At 38.8% G+C, this 19,635-nt stretch overlaps 1 protein-coding gene and 1 long non-coding RNA gene across 2 annotated transcripts in view; one reads left to right on the top strand and one right to left on the bottom strand.

The window, feature by feature from the left end:
• Positions 1-19,099, top strand: part of PALLD (palladin, cytoskeletal associated protein) — a 187,460-nt gene extending 168,361 nt beyond the window's left edge. The window contains exons 16-22 of the mRNA XM_058025126.1: positions 3,892-4,041; positions 7,822-7,916; positions 12,901-13,033; positions 14,014-14,221; positions 14,957-15,122; positions 15,880-16,013; positions 16,992-19,099. Coding sequence (XP_057881109.1) covers positions 3,892-4,041; positions 7,822-7,916; positions 12,901-13,033; positions 14,014-14,221; positions 14,957-15,122; positions 15,880-16,013; positions 16,992-17,164 — 1,059 coding nt within the window. The 3' untranslated portion in view covers positions 17,165-19,099. The remainder of the gene's footprint in view (positions 1-3,891; positions 4,042-7,821; positions 7,917-12,900; positions 13,034-14,013; positions 14,222-14,956; positions 15,123-15,879; positions 16,014-16,991) is intronic.
• On the bottom strand, positions 14,929-16,980 carry LOC131084037 (uncharacterized). The gene is made up of 2 exons (XR_009114503.1): positions 16,863-16,980; positions 14,929-15,175 (listed from the first exon to the last, which is right to left on the bottom strand). It is a non-coding gene; the product is annotated as an uncharacterized LOC131084037 (long non-coding RNA).
• Positions 19,100-19,635: the final 536 nt, after the last annotated feature.

Raw genomic sequence — 19,635 nt, 5'->3', positions numbered from 1 at the left:
TTTATATGCCCAATGATATATGTATATGATAGTGTACAAGCTGTTAATTTAAAAAAAAGGACTTTATGAGGTAGCAGAGGAAGAACAACAGAGAACTAGGGCTACATCTGCATCAGCAAGGAGTGCAGACCAGAAGAAGAAAATCTCTAGAATGAGATCTCCACCCCTACACACGTCAGAAGGTTTTACTCCAGGCTAGCTCTAATCTCGTCCCACAGACTGAAGCAGATGCACACTAGAGGAGTTCTTGGAGCTCACTTTCTGGCTTAGTTTCATCTGAAAGGAATCCAGTTCTGTGCTCCAAGAGCACAACATGATGTGAACCACTGCAAAGTAAGCGGGGTAGATCAGTATACTTCTATCAGAAAAGCACTCCTGCTTCAAACTGAAGACACAGACACAGACTGGGAAGATAAGCCCAGTCTGACTGAAACCAAGCTTTTCATGTCCAGCCTTACTTTTGAGATGACCCTGGGTAAGAGTCTGTTGTGCTGAACAAGGGTGGGATGCAAATGGGTCTGTTGCTGACAGAAGTGCAGTGTGTGCAGAGATATTCTTTCTGCCTGAGGCTTATGACTAAGTTGCTAGGTGACCTGTTATGAGTCAGCCTTAGTCAACTTCACCATTCCCTAATTTCCACAGTTTCCAATTAAGGTGTAGTTTCTCTCTCTGACTTAAGACAGATGAAAGGGGATGTCTCCTTTCCCTCACTGGGGCGATAAGGATTGCACAGCCAAGAAGCCACATTCCTAGCACTTCCCCTAAAGCCTGCCTTACAGAGAAGTATCTGATGAGAATGCCCTGTGATTCACAGCCATGTTCTGTTTTCCTGCAGTGTCAAAGCGTGCACATTAAGAAGGGATTTGCTCTTGCACCTGGAGCTCTGGCCCTTTGTTCCATTCACTCGCAGATGCTTTGTGTAATTTGTTAAGTTGCTTGGATGGAACCAATATCAGTCCTGTTATATGGCTGCTTGTTAGCCAGGCTTCACAAATGTCCAAGGCCCTCTCCCCCTCATCTGCCAGAGCATTCCAAGACAGCAGTTTTGAAAAGCTCAGTGGCTGAGGGCTGCCCTTCTGCTGTCATTTGTTGAAGCTGGAAGTGTTGCTTGTGAATAAATTTTTTTCTCTGGCAAATGAAAAGCTGGAAATAATTTACTAACTTGAAGCTCCTCCCTTCTAAGTATTCTGTCAGGTCTGCCAAGGAATGGCTTTGGGAAGGACTGTAGTGTTTCTAAAATCTGGCATTCATTACAAGGGATTTTTCTAAGCAGAGTTATTGGCTTGATTATTTTTTCCCCTGAACATGCCATGTAAATTGAATACTGATGTGCAAATTCTGTCTTCATATGTATGACTTTTTAAATCTGAGCCTACTCTTTGTTATAACCTTTGGTGTAATGTAAAACTATTTTCTCATTGAAATGAGAAACCTGTGGTGCTACAGGAGGGACTATGGAATACTTCTTTTTAAGGGATTATTTCTCCTCAGAATTAGGACAATGCCATACAAGAGGTTAATTGAAACACCAATGTTACATAGATCTCATACTGCTCACTCTTCACATGGCTGAATATAATTCTTGGTGATTAAAAATGCTTGTGCTGCCCAAGATCAAACCCCATTTTGTGCTGTGTATACCATTGTATTCCTAGTCATTGCACACTGGTTTCTGAAAATCTGGTGCAAATAAAAGCAATCCAGATACAGTGTTCAGTGCTTATGTAGTTTAATGCTACATTTATGGAAAGTTATCCTAGAAAGAAAATATTTCACTGCAAGGACCATTGTCTCCTGCAGTGGTGCTCTTTTACTTATTAACTCCATGTAAGATAAAAATAATATTAAGAATTTATTGCTCATATGGTATGCCAGTGCTTTTAAACTCAGTTGATATAAGTTTTGGACAACATATCCATGATGTTTGGATAGCTGGTTCAATTAATATTTGTGTGTATTTCCATGCATGTCTCCTGATATTTCTGATAAGTGTACTGTTATTAAATAGTTACTACTTAATGCAGTAGATTTCCAAGCACCATTATGACACATGTAAAGCATGCAAGTTAAAACTCATTTTTTGCAGCAATGTTGTTTTAGCACCATTAGCATGTGTATGTAAGTGATCAGATATCTCTTACATCTCCAGTAAGTGCTCTGTCAGCAGACAAGAAGATGACTAAACCTTTTGTTCAGGCCACAGAGCCTCTGCAAGGCTGCTGACAGACAAAATGGGAAACAAGTATAACCAGCTATTGAGGAAATGAAATCATTTCAACTTACGCATAATGCCTGTTAATATAAAAATCATACACAGTGATAAATGTTTAAGGAAAATTTTCACTGATTTTCACCAAAAACATCCTCCATTGTTTTTTGTTAAATTCAAAAGTATACCCTTAACTTTGCCCCAAGTGAGTGAATTTCAAGCTTTGAAGCATTGGCACATATGAAGAACCCAGGAGATTAAACTCTATCAGGAATGGAATTGCACGTTGTGCTGTCACTTCATTTTTTACTAGAGAGCCAGCGCCCTTTCCTCACTCTTAAGACCTAAATTCCCACTTCAAGAATGAGCTTGAGCAAAATGTGTGTTTTCCTCATGCTAAATAGTCCCAGCAGGACCAGGACAAATACAGTTGTACTTTGAATGAGTTGGCCTCCTAAAAATTATGTAGGTATCTTCACAAGTGTCTCAAATGCTGAACACAGTTATGTTATGTGTAGTACACATTTCAGAAAGAACAAGTAAATAATGTTCTACTTAAATATGGATTTGGGCAGCTGAGTACAGCCTTCCTAGTATAACATTTTTCAGATATTCCTCTGTGTGTGTTCATGCATACAACATTTACTTTTGATTCCAGCAGATATCAGTTTGGGATTTTACTTTATTATTATAATGTAAAAAAAAAAAAACCTCCTGAAAGCTAGGTCAATTTTTTTCCCTTCAAGTTTGAGGCACTAAAAGTACATTTTTTGTGTGTGTAATTCATGGATTACTGTAGGATATTATCCTGCATACATCACTTTTTTGGCTCACTGAAAGTATATCTTGGGTCAGCCAGAGAATAAAATTATGTATCAAAAGTACTGGAAAAGCCCTCTGTTTGATAGCCAGTGTAAGTGTTCTGTGCAGCTTGGAGCTGTGCTGGCATGCAGTTATTAAGGGATGTCCACGTGCTGCTTTGCTGTGAAGTATTTCCTATGACTTTGCAAAGCTGTCCACTTGCGTAGCTGGCCTGTCACACCGGGGTGACATTGTTGGGTTCGATCATGTCACTGCACTGAGCTGCTCACTGCCAGCTGAGCACCTCTGTCCCCTCTGGCACTTTGGTCCAGTCCACTCAGCGTAATGGATATGAGACAAAATGGGTGTTTCAACATTGAGATCATTGCTTTTATTTAATTCATCGCTGAATTAATTAAGCCTATCGTTATCTTGCGGTTTTTATTTATGTTTTTATTTTCTGAAAAGAGGGCAAAAGCATTCTCAAGGTTTTCCTGCAGCTTTTTCAGATTTAGGCAAAATAAATGTAAAGTTAGTGATCTCTGAAATGAATAATCTCTTCTTTGTAATGACATTTAGTTTCAGCTCTTGAACTGTTCAGCCCTTATGCACCTGTACCTTCTGTTGGAAACTGTCCAGGCCGTTGTTTCTCTTTGGACCACTGATAATCCTGTTAGTGAAAGTGACTCATAGAATGAGGAGTTGATCAAAGCAGTTTTCTTTTACTACCTACCAGAGAGTGTTTCAGCAGTTAGTTAGTGCTATTTATGGTTTTGATATATTTATGGTATTTTTTAGCAGTTTGTTAGTGCTATTAAATGAGAAATTATGGCAATGAGCACCCACCTCTTACCAGCTGTGCTTTGCTTTTTTTCCTGTAGATTTATTGGTTTAAAGATGGGAAGCAAATTTCTAAACGGAGTGATCACTACCGAATTCAAAGAGAACCTGATGGAACTTGCTCACTGCATACTGCAGCCTCCACCCTGGATGATGATGGGAATTACACTATTATGGCTGCTAACCCACAGGTAAATGAAGGTTTGGCTCCAGAGCAAACATCCTTCTGGACATAAATCTTCAGAAAACTATCTCATCTCACATATGCATGATTTAATTAAATGATGAAGTCACCATAAAATATGCAAGTTAGATTTCTGTTTTCATCTTGCATCATCTTTCTATCTCCAAGAGATTAGCAACTCAACAGTAGTTTTTTTCCTATGGTTTGAGGTTTCAGGGGGAGGGGTATCATTTTTTAATTAGTCTTACACTAGTTGTCTCAGCTGATAACATCTCAGTATTCTAACTGAGCACAGCTAGCACATATATATAAAGGGAGAAAAAGATCCAGTTTACCAGAAGAAGTAACCCAGTCCAGAGATTTAACTTTCTTTTGTTCACCCTACTCACTGACTGAGGCCAATTTTTTTTAAATGAGTGGGAGTATATCACACCTCAACACGCTTACATCAGGCAAATTGCAAGTCTGTAAGGCAAAAAAAATCTAGCACTATTCTGTAACAGTCCTGTGTTCATCTTATACAGGTCTTTTTTGAAACACAGAGTGTTACTGGTTTAGCAATGCCATTTTTTCTTTGCAGATTTAACACAAGAATTGATGTACACAGCAGAAGCCCACTAGTTCATTAGACACAGCCAAACTTATAGATCCCTCATCCTATAGAAGTAGCTTTTTCTATCCACTTTTCCTACACCACAGCAAATTGAAGGGAAAGAGTTGCATGTGAGAAACCAAAGCAGTAACATAACTTTTGGGACGTAATGAATTATTTTCTTCTGTAGTGCATCTTGCCAAGACTAGGCCCACAAGCAGAATCACACTAGAATAACAAACTGGATCACTGAGACAGAGTTCATTCTAAGCAGGAGTGTTGTGCTCTGTTATGCATGTTGCTAGGTTACTCAGCGTGATGCTGCCATTTTTGTCAGCTTGTCAGTCCTCATACTGCAGAGGGCTTGGGAATACAAGGGGTTGTGCACACAGGCAACACACAGAGAGCAGCTTTTGGGTAGATTCTATGAACTGCAGGGCTTAAATATAGGTGTTTAATTATTATTTCTACATATGTAGAAAAGTCAAGCACATAAAAGAAATATTAATGAAATAGCGTAAGGCCATGGAATTGTTCAAGCTGGGAGTTTTTACACATAGATGACAGACCAATTGTTACCAATATTTGGTACCACTTAAGTTGTGAAATTTCACAACAGGTTTAAAAATATATGCATGCTTAAGGTAAGAAATGCTCCTGTTCATCTTCCTCTAAGTGTTGTCTCGCTGCATGTGCAGAGTTTCACTGTGTAGTGTTACTGTGTGATTCAAAGTCTTGGAGAACTTGAACAAACTGCCTTTGTGTTTGGGCAGTGTACTCTGTCCCTGAATATTTACAGCCTACTTTGGAGCATTTGTTGTTCAGGATAATGTTCATTCAATGACACAACAGTGACCCAGGTTACCAGTTATGGTCATGATGGCACTACTTTGTTAGTGGATTTTTGGATGTACTAAAATGAGCTGGGTTTGTGTGGTTCCAGCTTGGAGCTTGAAAAAGCAGCTTTGTTAAATGATAAAATTCTGTGCTTGTGCTTTTTTCCCCTCTTTGGAGAAGAACCAGAAGCATCCTCCTTTTTACAGTGTAATTCCCAAGCAAACATACTTATCTCTTCCACTATTTGCTTGCTTTTACTATGCATTTAACAACACAATGGAGGCAAAGAAGGGCTGTGAGTTAATGCACTAGCCTTTCACACTCAAAGATCTGGATTCCAATTCTTTTAAGTCATCCCGAGTGGAAATAATTTTGGCAAAGCCTTCTCAATTCTAATGGAAAATTGTCCACATCTCAAAGCTATCACAAACTTAGGCAAATTTGGCAGCCTTTCCTTAAGAGAGCAAAGTACATAAATATAAGGGAGCTCCCATCAGAACTCCGATGGACTGGCAGATATTTGCTAGGCTGCTGCTGTGTTTGGTCATTGCTATTGGAATCACCAAACTCTAAAGCAAAAGATGTGTTCTCAGCTGATAGAAATCAGTTTTATTAAAGCAAAGGAATCAGTTTTATTAAAGGATTCAGTTCATAAAAGCTCTGCCAGTCCATGCCATCTCCTGACCTGGGCTAACATAATAGGATTTATGTGTAAAATGCCTTGTTGACAGACCCTGGAGATTGTCCATGGTAGTTAACACAGCAGGCCCCATTGCCCATGGCATAAAGTGCAGCGAGCTGGAATTAAAGTTCTGACACACCACTGGGGTTTGTTGTAAAATTTGCCATAGAAGTTAATCCAGAGCAAATGGACCCTGGGCCTAGACAAACACAAAACCTTGCCTGGTTTAGGTCTTTAGTTAGAGATCATATCCCTTAACTGAGCTCTTTCTATGAACTCTATGGGCTCACATCGAGTTCTATTTTCACCTTTCTTTTTATCCCATTCCCTCTGCTTCTTTGCATTACACACCCACAGTCCTCAGGCTGGAGTTCCCTTAGTTTCTAGGACATCATCTCATGAATTACTTCCCACTCATTGTTTCCATCCTCTCCATCCTGTGACTTTTCCAAAATCTTTGGCTTCCTGCTTAATCTTTCCTATCCAAATTCCTTATTGCCCTTTGTGCTTCTATTTGTGACACCATCATGTACTGGAATATGCAGAAATGATCCCAAACTATGTGTATTCATCACCTACCAGAAAAATATTAATATGCAGTGGTACCCAAAATAGAAATTCATTTGTTCCAGATGTCTTCAATGGTCTTGTAACATAAGGGGAAAAATAAAGCTTTTACACAAGGAATTGCTGTGGGTCTTGCACGATTTTAATGGGTTGTTTTAATGCAGGGATTTTCCTTGCAGACTAAATGGGTCATGGGAATAGAAGTGGGACACAGACTTCATTTCTAAGGGAACACAAAAGTTGTTGCTATTTGAAGGCTGCTTGTGAGCCTGGTGAAATTGTTTTTTTATGGGCTTTGGACAGTTCTTAAAGAACTGTTATTTGCTACCCCACAAGTATTGTGATAAAAATATTTGTCACTTTTATGCTGGCAGACTTGAGTGTGGAGCCCACAGCTTAGAGCTGAAATACACTGCAAGGCTGATGTGGATGTTGCTTTACTGCTACCAGCCCAGGGAGCAGACCTGTCACTTATTATAACCACCAGATGCTTTTACCCCTTACAGGGCAGTCTCATCCCAAATCTGTTAGGACTACTGCTTGTGGTGGAAAACCTGCCTTCTAAAACACAAAGTAAAAGAAAAAATGGGGGCAAATACACCAGAACCATGTTTTATTTATCATTCATTAAAAATACCCTGAATAATCACCAATGTCCATCAGCACAGCTGTGCCTTTCAGTGCAATTCCTCAAACCAGATTCACTCTGCAGAGAGGACCTGTCAAATTCTTTTGGCTTTCACAATAATGAGGGATTTTTGAGTTTTGGGCCCACCAGATGAAGTAGATCAATCCACTTTGGAGGCAGCAACTCTTTTGGTAACTAACAACAATCATCATGGGACATCTTCTGCCCACTTGGCACACACAGAGGAAACCTCCTGCCCATATCAGTAACAGTCATTATGAACTTGGAACTTGATTGCCAGTGGTATTAACAGTCTTTAAAAAAAACAGCATGAATGTATTATAGTCACAGTCATTCCAGTCTGTTCTGTGTTAGATTGGAAGCTGATAAAATAGGAAAAAAACCCGAACAGGTCAGGTTGAACATTTATTATTACATATTTTAAGTCTTTTAATGTTCCTTCTCTCTGTCATCCTAACAGGGCAGAGTAAGTTGCACGGGCAGGCTGATGGTTCAAGCTGTAAATCAAAGAGGCCGCAGTCCTTGGTCACCTTCAGGTCAGCCTCACATAAGAAGGTATTTGATGCTTTTTTTTTTTTCTTTTAATAATATGGATTTTGCAAAATAACTGTGGTAAGGTAAAGAATGTGAGGTAAGCAGACAAGTTAAAAACATGGCATTCAGGAGGAAATGTGACCTCTGCTGTCTGAAATTGCTACAGAACTTGTACACTCAGAAGTATAAGCAACCTCTGAAATGACATGAATTCCAAATATCTTTACATTTCCCTGTCTCCTCCTTTTTCTGTGGTGTTCACTAGTTACTCAGTATCTCAAATTACACTATCAGCTGCTGGGAAGGCTCTTGTCACTTAGGCTTTTTAAAAATATTTCTTGTGATTAGAATTCTACCAGGATCCTCCATCTTCTGCAGCTTCTAGGAAGTGTTCATTTAATAACTACATGCCAAAGAGGTTTATCAGATTTACATTAGAAATATTTTAGTATTTCAGTATTTAATGTTTCAGTTCAGTTTCTTATAAGGAATTATGAGTCAGAAATAAAGTATTAAACTTATCTTTGGTGAGTTTACAATTTTTCCCATATGAAGCTATGGGTTATGGTTTTGGACCATAGAAGGGAATTTTTCCCTTCAAATAATTTTTTTCTTTGCCCAAAGCATTTATGAGGCTGTTTAGCACAGCTTAGACAGCTTTAGATTATACAAAAAAGTTGATTTTGGTTATCAGAACTGTTTCAAGGCAGTGTGAGGGCTCTGGTTTCTGGATTCTGCTGTAATAAGACATGTGTTTTGCTTAATGCTTCCAACAGCCATAGAATCTCAATATTGCCCAACTAATATACAGAGTACATGTAATTACACAGTCAGTATACAACCAGGAAAGTACTTCTGTAACAGTTAGTACTGTACTAGTATGTGATGTAGAACTGCTGCATGTAAAACAGGCTCTCTTCCCCCCTCTGGTAGCTATAAAGTGTTAGGAAGTGAGGCTGATTAGTTAAAAGATCTTGTCAGTCTTATTCCTGCATGGAACAAACTGCAACCCTGAAAGCATTTCCCAGCATTTCTCTGAGATGGCCACCAACTCCCTCTGCAGTGTCACCTTGTGTTAAGCCCAAAGCTCAGAGTGCCTCTGGAGGGGAATATCCTCACAGGCTGCACTGTGAGAACAGCACAGAAAAGGCTGGGACCACCTGCTGTAGCATCTCCTGTCACTAATGCACTTAGCACCTTCAGGTAATGGTAAAAATGGAAAGTCCACATTAACCCCTGATGGGAAAAGGTGCCATGAAGAATCAGGTTTCAGCTGAATAAGTCAGTGCACATGGGGTGACAAAGGGGAAAGATGCTTTAAAAGCAAAGATGATGGGAAGGTAGGTAGGTAGGGGTGAAAGCATCAAGCAGCTGCCACTCCTGCAGCTTCCTGAAGGACAAATGTGTGTGTCTCTTTTTGTGAGGGACAAAACCTCAGGTAATAATGGAGGAGGCTCTTTTCAATCTCTCCAAATGCATTCAAAGTCCAAGGCCACTTCTGGCTGGTATTTTATTTTCTAATGGAGACAGGCACTCAAGAAGCTGCTGTTGCTTTAGGTTGGGTGTCCAGTGAGTAATGAATTAGAAAGAAGGGATTTCTGTAGAGCTGTTTAATTAAGATTAGGGCAATTATTGGGGATTCTTATTTCCTGTAAAATAACCATGTGAAGGACTTATTCCATTATCTTTGCTCTGGAAGAGCAGTGTCTGTAAGCATTCAGCACAGAATCTCTGTTTAGTGAGTTCTCACTACACCCATCAGAGGGTTCACCCAAGACTGATGAAATGGGAGCACTTAAAGCCTTCCTAAGACAGAGTCCTGCCATTGGCTTTTCTAATGTAATATCCCAAATTACTGTTCTCCCATATACTGTGGTATTTGTCATTTGTCATGTCTATTGTCATTGACTTTTGATAAGTAATATTCCTATGGCACTATGATATTATTTCTATAAGATTTCTGCTTGAGAATAACAAAATTTTGTTTACTTCTTTTATTACAAGTGTAATTATTAGCTTAATTAATTTTACTACTTGTTACACTGTTGACAGGCTTTTTCCTGAAGTATATTTAATCTCTTACAGAATGTGTTTTGGCAGAACTCTGGGGTTCTATTTCACTCTTAATGTATTTTTCTGAAATTTGCTTAGCTGACAAATATCACTTTCTTATTATCCCTTGATGTGGGTGGCCACTTTTGAATTTTCTGATGTGCACAAAACTTGGACTCAATCCCTTAGATGCGAAGGTGCTCAACAAACATTGTGTCACTTAACCATGGCAGCCAGAGTCCAAAATAAATCATAAAATACATGAGATTTAAAGAAGATTTTAAAACTAAACATTTCTATCACCCTGCTCTCAATTAGGGGATTAATTTGAACCTAATCTCCTTCATTCCAAATTACTGATCATTACCACATGGCCAGTCATAAAGTCTTCTTCATCTTCTTACTCACTGAAATTCCCAGTGCATTGTGCTGTACCAATGGAGTGTCCCCTGGACACATTTAGTACATGATGTCAGTTCTGCTGAAACCGATCACATTGCTGCATTGCAACTCCAGAGAGCCCACAATGAGTCCAAGTTATTCCAGTCTTTTGCAATTTGTCATTCCTAGACATCTGAAGCTACTTGGCTCTACTCATTTCATTATTTGTTTAAAACCACAAAATATTTTAGAATTGAAATGACCCTAGTTTCACCTCTCAAGGCAAAGGCTTAAAAAAGTCTGTGATTTTAAGGTGAACTTACAAAGAGGTAGAAATGCAACATCTGTGTTCACAAATTCTTAACTTGTTTTCCATTTTATTTAACATATGTTCCCCCCACACACCTCCCAGTTTTGAGCAGTGCTGCCTTTTCCTGCAGCTGCAGCAACGAGTTGGTGGCTTTCACACTTCTGTGGTGCCAGGTCATCTGTTGGTCTCAGCTTCACAAAACCTTATGAAGCATCAGTTACTTGTACTTTGTATCTTATCAACAGGATGCTCATCAATAATGTGGAGGCAGATTTTGCTCGAGTTGTTTGCACGTGCAGCACTCACTTGACTAGATACCTTAATTTCTAGTTGGTCTTGCAGAACTCATTACTAAACAATATCAGTACACTTTTTCCTTATTGCTCTCCATCTTCCATCCATCTACCTGCAGGAGGCATCTATGTCTCCAAAACTGATCAGGAGCTCACCAATTAAAGCTCAGAGGTGCTTATGAGCTGCAGTGTTGGACCTACTGAAGTAGCTTTAGATGTATTCAAGTGGCAAAAACTATGAAGTGCTCCAGACATGGATTTAGGCACCTAAAGGGTTACATGAGCTCTTGGTGTGTGCAGGGATGTCAGTCTGTGTTTCCCATTTCAGTATCCAGTCCCACATTATTAAGCAGTATTGAGTGATATCTACACAAACCCCCCCAGCCCCTCCATTTGCCCTTAGTTACAGCTGTCTGACAACTGTGATGATCATTAAAAAGTCAACATTGAGCTTTTAATAAGAGAATACTGTAGCACAGGTAATGCTTGGCCAATTCAAACACAGCAGTAGCAGAAAAAAGGGCAACAACAAGAGCAGGGCAAAATAAATCAAGTTCAAGCAACTCTAACTGCAGCCTCAGGGGAGCAGAGCATGCAGCTGGAGTGTTTATCTCCCATGCAGTAGTACAGCATGTTTTCCAAATGTGACCATTGAGGGTTTTAGGCTCTTTTTTGTTGTGACTTATTTTAACTTGGAGAAATGACCTTGGGCAGTAGAAAATGCATATGGGCACCTGTACTGCAGCATGGACACTGCAAACAGTGGCCAAAACAAAACACTGGCAGAAGTTAACAGGATGTGGGATTCAAATAAGATAATTTCACTGTAATGTGCCATTGATAAAAGAGGTCTTTGGAGGATATTTCAGTAGCTCCTCTTCTTTACACACGATGTTACTGTAGGCAGCAGCTGGCTCCAAAATGGAACCCACTGGAGCTCATCAGGCAAGGACAAAAATGGACATAAAATTTTGTTTCAAGATTATTTGATTACTAAATCACACAAATGGAATAATCTAATTTCAATAGAAACAAAAATCTACTTTAATGAGGAATCATGTAGAAAAAAGATTTGTTGGATCAAATTAAAAGCGAAGAATGGCCAATGCTGAAAATGAATTAAATGATATCGTGGAAGCTTAAGGTGATTGACACTGTGTATGGGACAGGAGCTATTTTTCTTTCGTTTTTATTATTTATTGAACTGTTTATGGCACCTTTATATTAAAAAAAATCAAACAAAAAAAACTAGCAACCAAAGTTATTCTCCCTATTTCTCACATTTGAAACTCTCATTGTTTCAATTCCACAGTTTGGTGGCATTGAAAATATTCAAGAGTATCCCATACAAAAAGCCTGTTAAATGAGGAATAAATATATCTGCAGCAATTCAATACACAGCATTTTCTGCACAGTCTTCACTAGTGCAGAACAAGAGAAGATAAGTCTGATGTGAAAGGTCTCTTGTCAATTGAGATGAGTTAGCTTTTAGCTATTATGAGTTAGCTGCTATTTGCTGAAAGGGAACCATGACTAATGAACAGTCCATGTACTTTCTGGTGTAATCAGCAGCAGTGAGGGGTTAAATACACAGGACACTAGAAATGGGGAACTGAAGCTACATGCCAAGGCCAACTTGTTTTATTTGTATTTCAGTGATTTAAAGACAAAACAAAAATACTATCATTCATAAAATTAATTAATATTACAAGCTGTTATTCTGCAGCGATATTGTTTTATAGGTCATAGTTTGTCACAAGATGTGAATTAAATGAATGTAATTAAATAACTGCAGTGTCATAATCAACTCAGTCTGGGCCAAATGCTACCAGTGCATGTGTGTAAATATGGGGTGATAATGGTATAGGTTAAAGTGGTTTAAAATTCAAACCAGTCTTATAAGTGATTATGGTTATTCTGATTTAGCAGAGAAAAAAAATAATTTACCTTTATTTCATGTTATTTTAAGACCACGATCTCGATCAAGGGACAGTGGTGATGAAAATGAACCAATTCAGGAACGATTCTTCCGGCCTCATTTTCTGCAGGCTCCTGGAGACCTGACTGTTCAAGAAGGAAAACTATGCAGGATGGACTGCAAGGCAAGTGTCATGCAAAGGGTAGCAGCAGCCTTTTGATAACATCAGCTGACTCAAAACCCACATTGGTTTCTTTTCAAGGCAATTTTGCCTATTGGCAGTTTCGGCTCCTGTTAGCAGGGTAATTATTCTCATTGCTTATGAGTGAGTAAGTGGACAGTAAAAGTTTCCCTCCCGTCCAATGAAAGTGCTTCAGGCAAATCTTAGAGCTCACAGTAAACTGATTTACAGAATTCACCTACACAGGGGTGTGGAGGGAAGCAGCACACACTATAAAGACAATGTGTTTCTACATTTCAAGTCTTTTCACTACTTGAGTTTTGAACCCCTGTTAAAAGTTTCAAACAGTATAAACCTGATTTATGACTCTGCTGAGCAGAAATAATTCAGGCTTGGGTGACTCCTGTTTACTTTATGCTGACCTGTTTGGGAGAAGCTGTTTGCTGTGAAGCAGTCCCCACAGCAAGTGGCACAGCTTTCAAGAGTGCAAGACTTGTCCACACAGACCCAGCATTAACTAGTGCAGGTGGTGCTGTCACTAGGGCACACCTCAGTGGAATGCAGCTTCAGAGGTCAGTAGTTAGTCAGCTAACATCTTTTTGTCTGCAAGCTTTCCAACAAGAAGTTAATCTAAAAAGGAGTATCTTCTCATTCCACCTGAAGAGCAAACAATAAAAAAGACAAAAGGTGTCACCCTGCCTTTTGTTTTGCAATGTATTATTATTTAGCTTCTAGCCTATCTACACACTGATCTTTTTTCAGTCACGCCCATAAGACATCATGGAATTTAGGGAGTTGGCCAGAAAGTTAAGTAAATGACTACAACTGACTCAATGTGTAAATCAGGACACAATTAGATCTTGAAATCTTTTGGTACACTTGCAGTAGCAAACCGAACCAAACTTCCTTGAAGAAACAAGTCAAGACTCCTCCAGTGTTTCATGTGGCTAAAACAATTTCCCACTGTTGTCTTTACACTCAAGGTTAGTGGATTACCAACTCCAGACCTAAGCTGGCAGCTCAATGGCAGACCAATTCGCCCTGACAGCAATCACAAAATGCTGGTGCGCGAGAACGGGGTGCACTCCTTGATCATAGAGCCGGTCACAGCCAGAGACGCTGGAATCTACACCTGCATCGCCAGCAACCGAGCTGGTGAGAACTCATTCAGCCTGGAGCTCACTGTTGCAGGTAACATCTTCATGCTAAGCTTGCAGACTGAGCCCTGCCAGGATAGCGTGAAAAAAGGAAACAGGGATGATGTCAAATGACACGTTGAGGGGTGGAGGAAAGGGAAGAAAAGGAAAAAAGGAAACCGGGCAGGAACAGAAGTATGGGATATTTATAGGCGAGCTATTCATGTTACATTGTGGCATAAGTTGTCTGGCACATAATGCCTCTGCACACAGTTAAGAAAAGGGGGTTGCTGGCCTTGAGGCCACAGCCAGACTATTTCCCTGGATGTTTCTTTGTAATGACAATCTGTGCACACCCACGTCTACCCCTGGGCAGCCAGTGGGAATGCCTCGTGCATTTCACAGCACATCAGACTAATGCCACTGCAGACTTCTGGTACAGCAGTTCCTTCTTCAGTTAAAAGTCTGTGCTTTTGTGGAATATGGGGAGCACTTTTTACCAAGCATGGTGCAGCCAGTTTATCTAGTGGTCATGCTCTACATTTCAATTATTTTAAGACAGAATCAGCTTTTTATCACTCACTTTTCCCCCTGTTAAAATAATGATGGGACTGTCTTCTTCAGAGGAACCAGGACTGAACTTCATGGTTAATGAAGACAACACTTAGGTCTTACATAAGACAGTTTCCTGCCACTTAGGTCTTTCATAATTGTTTTTGGCACACTGCTGAAAGAAAGGCTATGTTTTCATAGACAAATATCAACATAAGTGCAATCTTTATTTTCACAGCTAAGGAAGTACAAAAAGCACCTGTATTTATAGAGAAGCTTCAAAACACAGGTGTGACTGAGGGATTCCCAGTGCGACTGGAGTGTCGAATCTCGGGGGAGCCATCTCCTCAGATATTTTGGAAGAAAGAGAACGAGTCACTCACATACAACACTGACCGAGTGAGGTGAGACTGGCTTAGAGAAACCTCCCCATGTGTAACTTCAATGATGATTTATCCTGTAAAACAAATAAAAACCTAAGAGGTCACATGAACACTTTGTGTAAAGGGCATCTCATTAATATTAACTAGTGATTGTAATAATTTATGATATTTACTCAAACTTGCAGCCAGCCTGGTGCCTGAACCAGAAATGAAACTTTACTTGTTTTCCATCATTAGATTTAGACTAAAGAAAACTACCTTTGCACTCTAAGCAAAAGATGAACTAGTTTTTCTCTTCCTGAATCAAAACTACAGAAATTTGCTAGTGAAAATCAAGGTTCCAAAGGAACACTCTGTGCTTTTCAGCAGAAACTCTAATTCATAATTCTGCTGTACAGTTAAGCAACTAAGATTCAGTATTTTACATTTTAAGATCTTCCTTAAGTTTCTTTATCCTTTCCACAAAAAGTCTGGGTCAGATCTCGTGTTCCTGCTACTCCAGATGTCTTAATCCATAATCGTGACAGAAAAGTTACTTCATGTGTTTTTTCTTCTTAGTTTTCAGTACAGGATATTAAACTGCCAAATTGTGAAGCGTACTCAAGGCTTTATTTTCCAGTTGCTAAGTTCTGAGGAAGTTTATTTTAATTAAAATTTTAATTAAAGTTAGACTGTAATCAATCTGCAACTAAGATTGGGTCAGTTTATAATGCCATTTTAAAACAGCTTACACTGGTTTGTGATTTAAATAGTAATTTTCTACTTTTCTTTTGATTAGCATGCACCAGGATAACTACGGCTACATTTGCCTGCTTATTCAGGGAGCTACAAAGGAGGATGCTGGCTGGTACACTGTTTCAGCTAAGAATGAGGCTGGGATTGTGTCTTGCACTGCCAGGTTGGATGTTTATAGTAAGTGGCTTCAATTTTCATGATCATATTAATCCCCCCAAAAGCAACAGTTCTATAAGTTTGGGATTGTTCACAGAATGGTTTACATTGGTCTCTCTTTCTTTTGTTTATAGTTTCTCCTCAATAGTAAACATCTACTTCAAGACAACAAATGCTCTGTCAAAGTATATTTCACCATCTTTCAGACACCTAAAGCAAAACAAGCTTGCATGCTTTCTGGTTTTGCGTTGTACATTAAATATAGCTAATTAACAACAGATAACGGCATGATCATATGATTTTTGTGGATCATTATTACTGTTGTTTTGCTGGCACTTCCCTAACCTTTTGTATTCTTTTGTACATTAGTCTGTAATACACCTGTGATAGCTACCAGAAGTGTAGTAGATGTTTTTATGGCTTTCTGCTTAATTACTCAGTTTGTTCCAAAGCAGCCCTGTATTTTCTTTAAGAAGTATCTCTTACCAGTCTTCTCATAGCAAGAATTAACTGGGAGGGGGAAGGGGAGAGACTGATAAAGGATGGTTTCTGGGGTGGTGCTGGAAGTGGGAATTGTGAATAAGAGATTTGGCTCAGCATTCTTCAGTATACAAGGAGGGGTGGCAATGGCAACCAGAAAATTTCATTTTACATGCAACAACTCACCCTAGAACAGGCCTGTTACATAATAGGAGTGCACAGAAACAACCTCCTTGCTGTCACCCTTCTCAGTGGCACAAGGAAATAAAAAACAATGCCAAAAAGTAACTCAGACCGTTGTATTTACTTACCAGATTGGAAGGTGAAACTAGATGCTGAGGAAAAAAAAACATCAAAAAACAACAATGTGAAGAAATTAAACAAATTTACCTTTGATATAATGGTTTTCTGCTTTTCAGAAATGACTATCTCCTTCACAAAGGGTTGCCTGAGCCTCTGGCACACTTCGGTGCACCGCTCAGGAAGGCTAACACTTGTTCTTTCCTTTTCAATCTCTAGCTCAGTGGCAACAGCCCGCTCAGCAGACCAAGCCAAAGAAGGTGCGGCCCTCAGCCAGCCGGTACGCTGCTCTCTGTGACCAAGGACTGGACATCAAAGCAGCTTTCCAGCCAGAAGCAAACCCAGTGCACCTGACAATGCAGCCTGGCCTGGTAGAGAGCGATGACCTGTAGATTCAGCTGCCGCTTCCATCCTTTTCTTTCAAAGCAGAAACACTGAAAGCCATTGCCTTGACCAATGATACTCCTATGTCACTTTATGCAAGGGCAGACACCTTCATGTACAAAAGATAAACAACAAACACAGTAACCATATATTCCTTATTCATTATACCAAATTAGAAGAATAGATAGATTATTAATAGAAATGTACACATTGCACAACAAATCACATTCACCGGTTCCTTAACCTATGTTGCTTCATAACCCTTTTCATAGAGGCCAAAATGCATCAGAGAGAAAGATTTTTCACTACATACCTTTGTAAGCAGTAAGTAGATGCTACACAGTCTTAATGGTGCAAGATGTTTTCTTCAAGGGTTATCAACAATTCTAAAATGGCTACACACATTCTGACAGCTACAATGAACAAGTGCAATACTATAAGAATGAAACAGGAAGGGACAAGGAAAAGAAATGTAAGCAAATGCTGTATCTCTGCAAACTGCTTTCTATTCAACCATGAAAAAACAATCTTTCTTTCAGTGCTGTTGGTATGGACATCAATACCCTAACTTTCAATTCATTTGTGTTTTTCCTTTTTGCCATCTTGGTTGGAGGAGGCTTATTTAAAACACATAGCAATGGCAGACTAAGCAGAAGTAATTTTACTTCTGCAGGCCAGCAAAGAAGAGTTGAGACATAGTAACAATCTACTCCAGATTACACATTGGTAACTAGATAGGAAAAAATGCTGATAGTATAAACCACTGCAGTGAGTTACTGCAAGGGGTGGGAGGGACTGGGCAAGACGTTGAAACTGTCTGGATTTCCGGACAGCAGTGTGTAACCTTGTAATGCTCCCATTCAAGATTCTGAAATTCTAAAGTGAGCTGAAAACTAGAGAGTGTATGTATGGAATGTTTGACTGTTCAAAGCTTGTGTAATAAGTATGAGGATTTTAGAAATGTATAGTAAGTGAAAAATGGATTGAAACTAAAACTACACTACAGATTTAAGTGACAAGTATACACCACAGGTGATAGTTTGCAAATTTGAGGAAGTAGAAAATGAAGATAGGCAAAAAAATCCAATTTGCTTTTTGTTTTTTCTTCTTAGTATAACATGTCACTGGTAGATTTTATTTTTTCCTTCTCTTGACTGCAGGCAAATGTCAACTCTTTTGAGGGGTAGAGTCTGTGCACCATAGGTGAAAAGCCTGAAGGCTACTTACAGAATGCAAGGCAAATCCATCTGGAAGTGGAGCCCCACTTAAGTCACACCTGACTGGGTAGTTTTAAATTAGAAGCAAATGAATTTCAGTTGAATGGGAGGGAGGGAGAATGGATGGAAAAATTACTAGGCCTGACAAGGAAAATGGGTGTTTGATGGTACGAGCTACGATCCTTTGCTAGGAAAGGAAAACACTGTATTCCTTATATGAAGCACATATATGGTATCTTTCATTATTTATAATAAAAGTGTTGAAATCTTTTATCTCAGTTCATTTATTCAGAAGTCCTGTACTTAGGGGTTTGTTTGTTTTTTTTTTTTTTTTATTTTGTAATTGTGTACACCATATATTGCATTACTGCTATACGTGTATTGCTTTGTAAGTACACAAAGTTTGTTTTGTTTTTTAGTGACTAATAAACTTTAGCACACAAGGTAGTACTATTCTGGTGCAGGATATGACTAGTAATGGGGATGGTTAATCCAGATTAATGTCAGTCTGTCAGGTGGGAATAATCTGATTTTATTCTAGAAGTATGTCATATCTTTTGCCAAATTTTCCTCAACTGTGACATGCTAATTTACTTTTTTGTTTAGCTTCACTAGCATTATTTTGCCACTTTTTATTTGTATTTATAAAAATGTATTATCATTACTTTGGACTGTTGTGCTGATATAATGTGGGTTTAGCATCAATAAATATTACACAAATAGAAAGTTTTCCTTCTGGTAAAGATTAATAACTTTTTTGGTACAAGCATTCAAGTGTAAGATTTGGAAATTTTAAATATTATGAATACAGATTAAATGAGGCCTATGCAGCATCTAAAAACTACTAGAATTTATCAGAATAATCTACTTGAGACCTGGAATCTTGTTTGAACAGAACAGAGGAACATTACTTATAAATTCTGAGAAACTTTTGCCAAATAGAGGAACTGGAAGATACTTTTTTTTTTTTTTAATAGGCTAGAAGATATGCAGGTCTGTTTTGTATTTTTAATAATTGCAATATGTCATCACTTACAGTTGATTGATTCTATGCAAAAGACATGTTCTGAGCACTGGTAAATTCATTTAAGAGTAACAAGACAATATCAAAATTGAATTAAAAAAAAAAGCCAGATTTACTTACAAAATCCTGACTGTTAACTAGTTTCTCCTTTTTTTCAATGTGAAGATACCAGGAAAGATGCAACATTATCCATTTTTTCTTTTGGGTTTACATTTCAAGCACTGATCACTACAAACAG

This window comes from Melospiza georgiana, chromosome 5 (assembly GCF_028018845.1).
Source record: "Melospiza georgiana isolate bMelGeo1 chromosome 5, bMelGeo1.pri, whole genome shotgun sequence".
NCBI lineage: Eukaryota > Metazoa > Chordata > Aves > Passeriformes > Passerellidae > Melospiza > Melospiza georgiana.
Note: the sequence above shows the minus strand (reverse complement) of the source record. Positions and strands in the feature narration are given on the sequence as shown.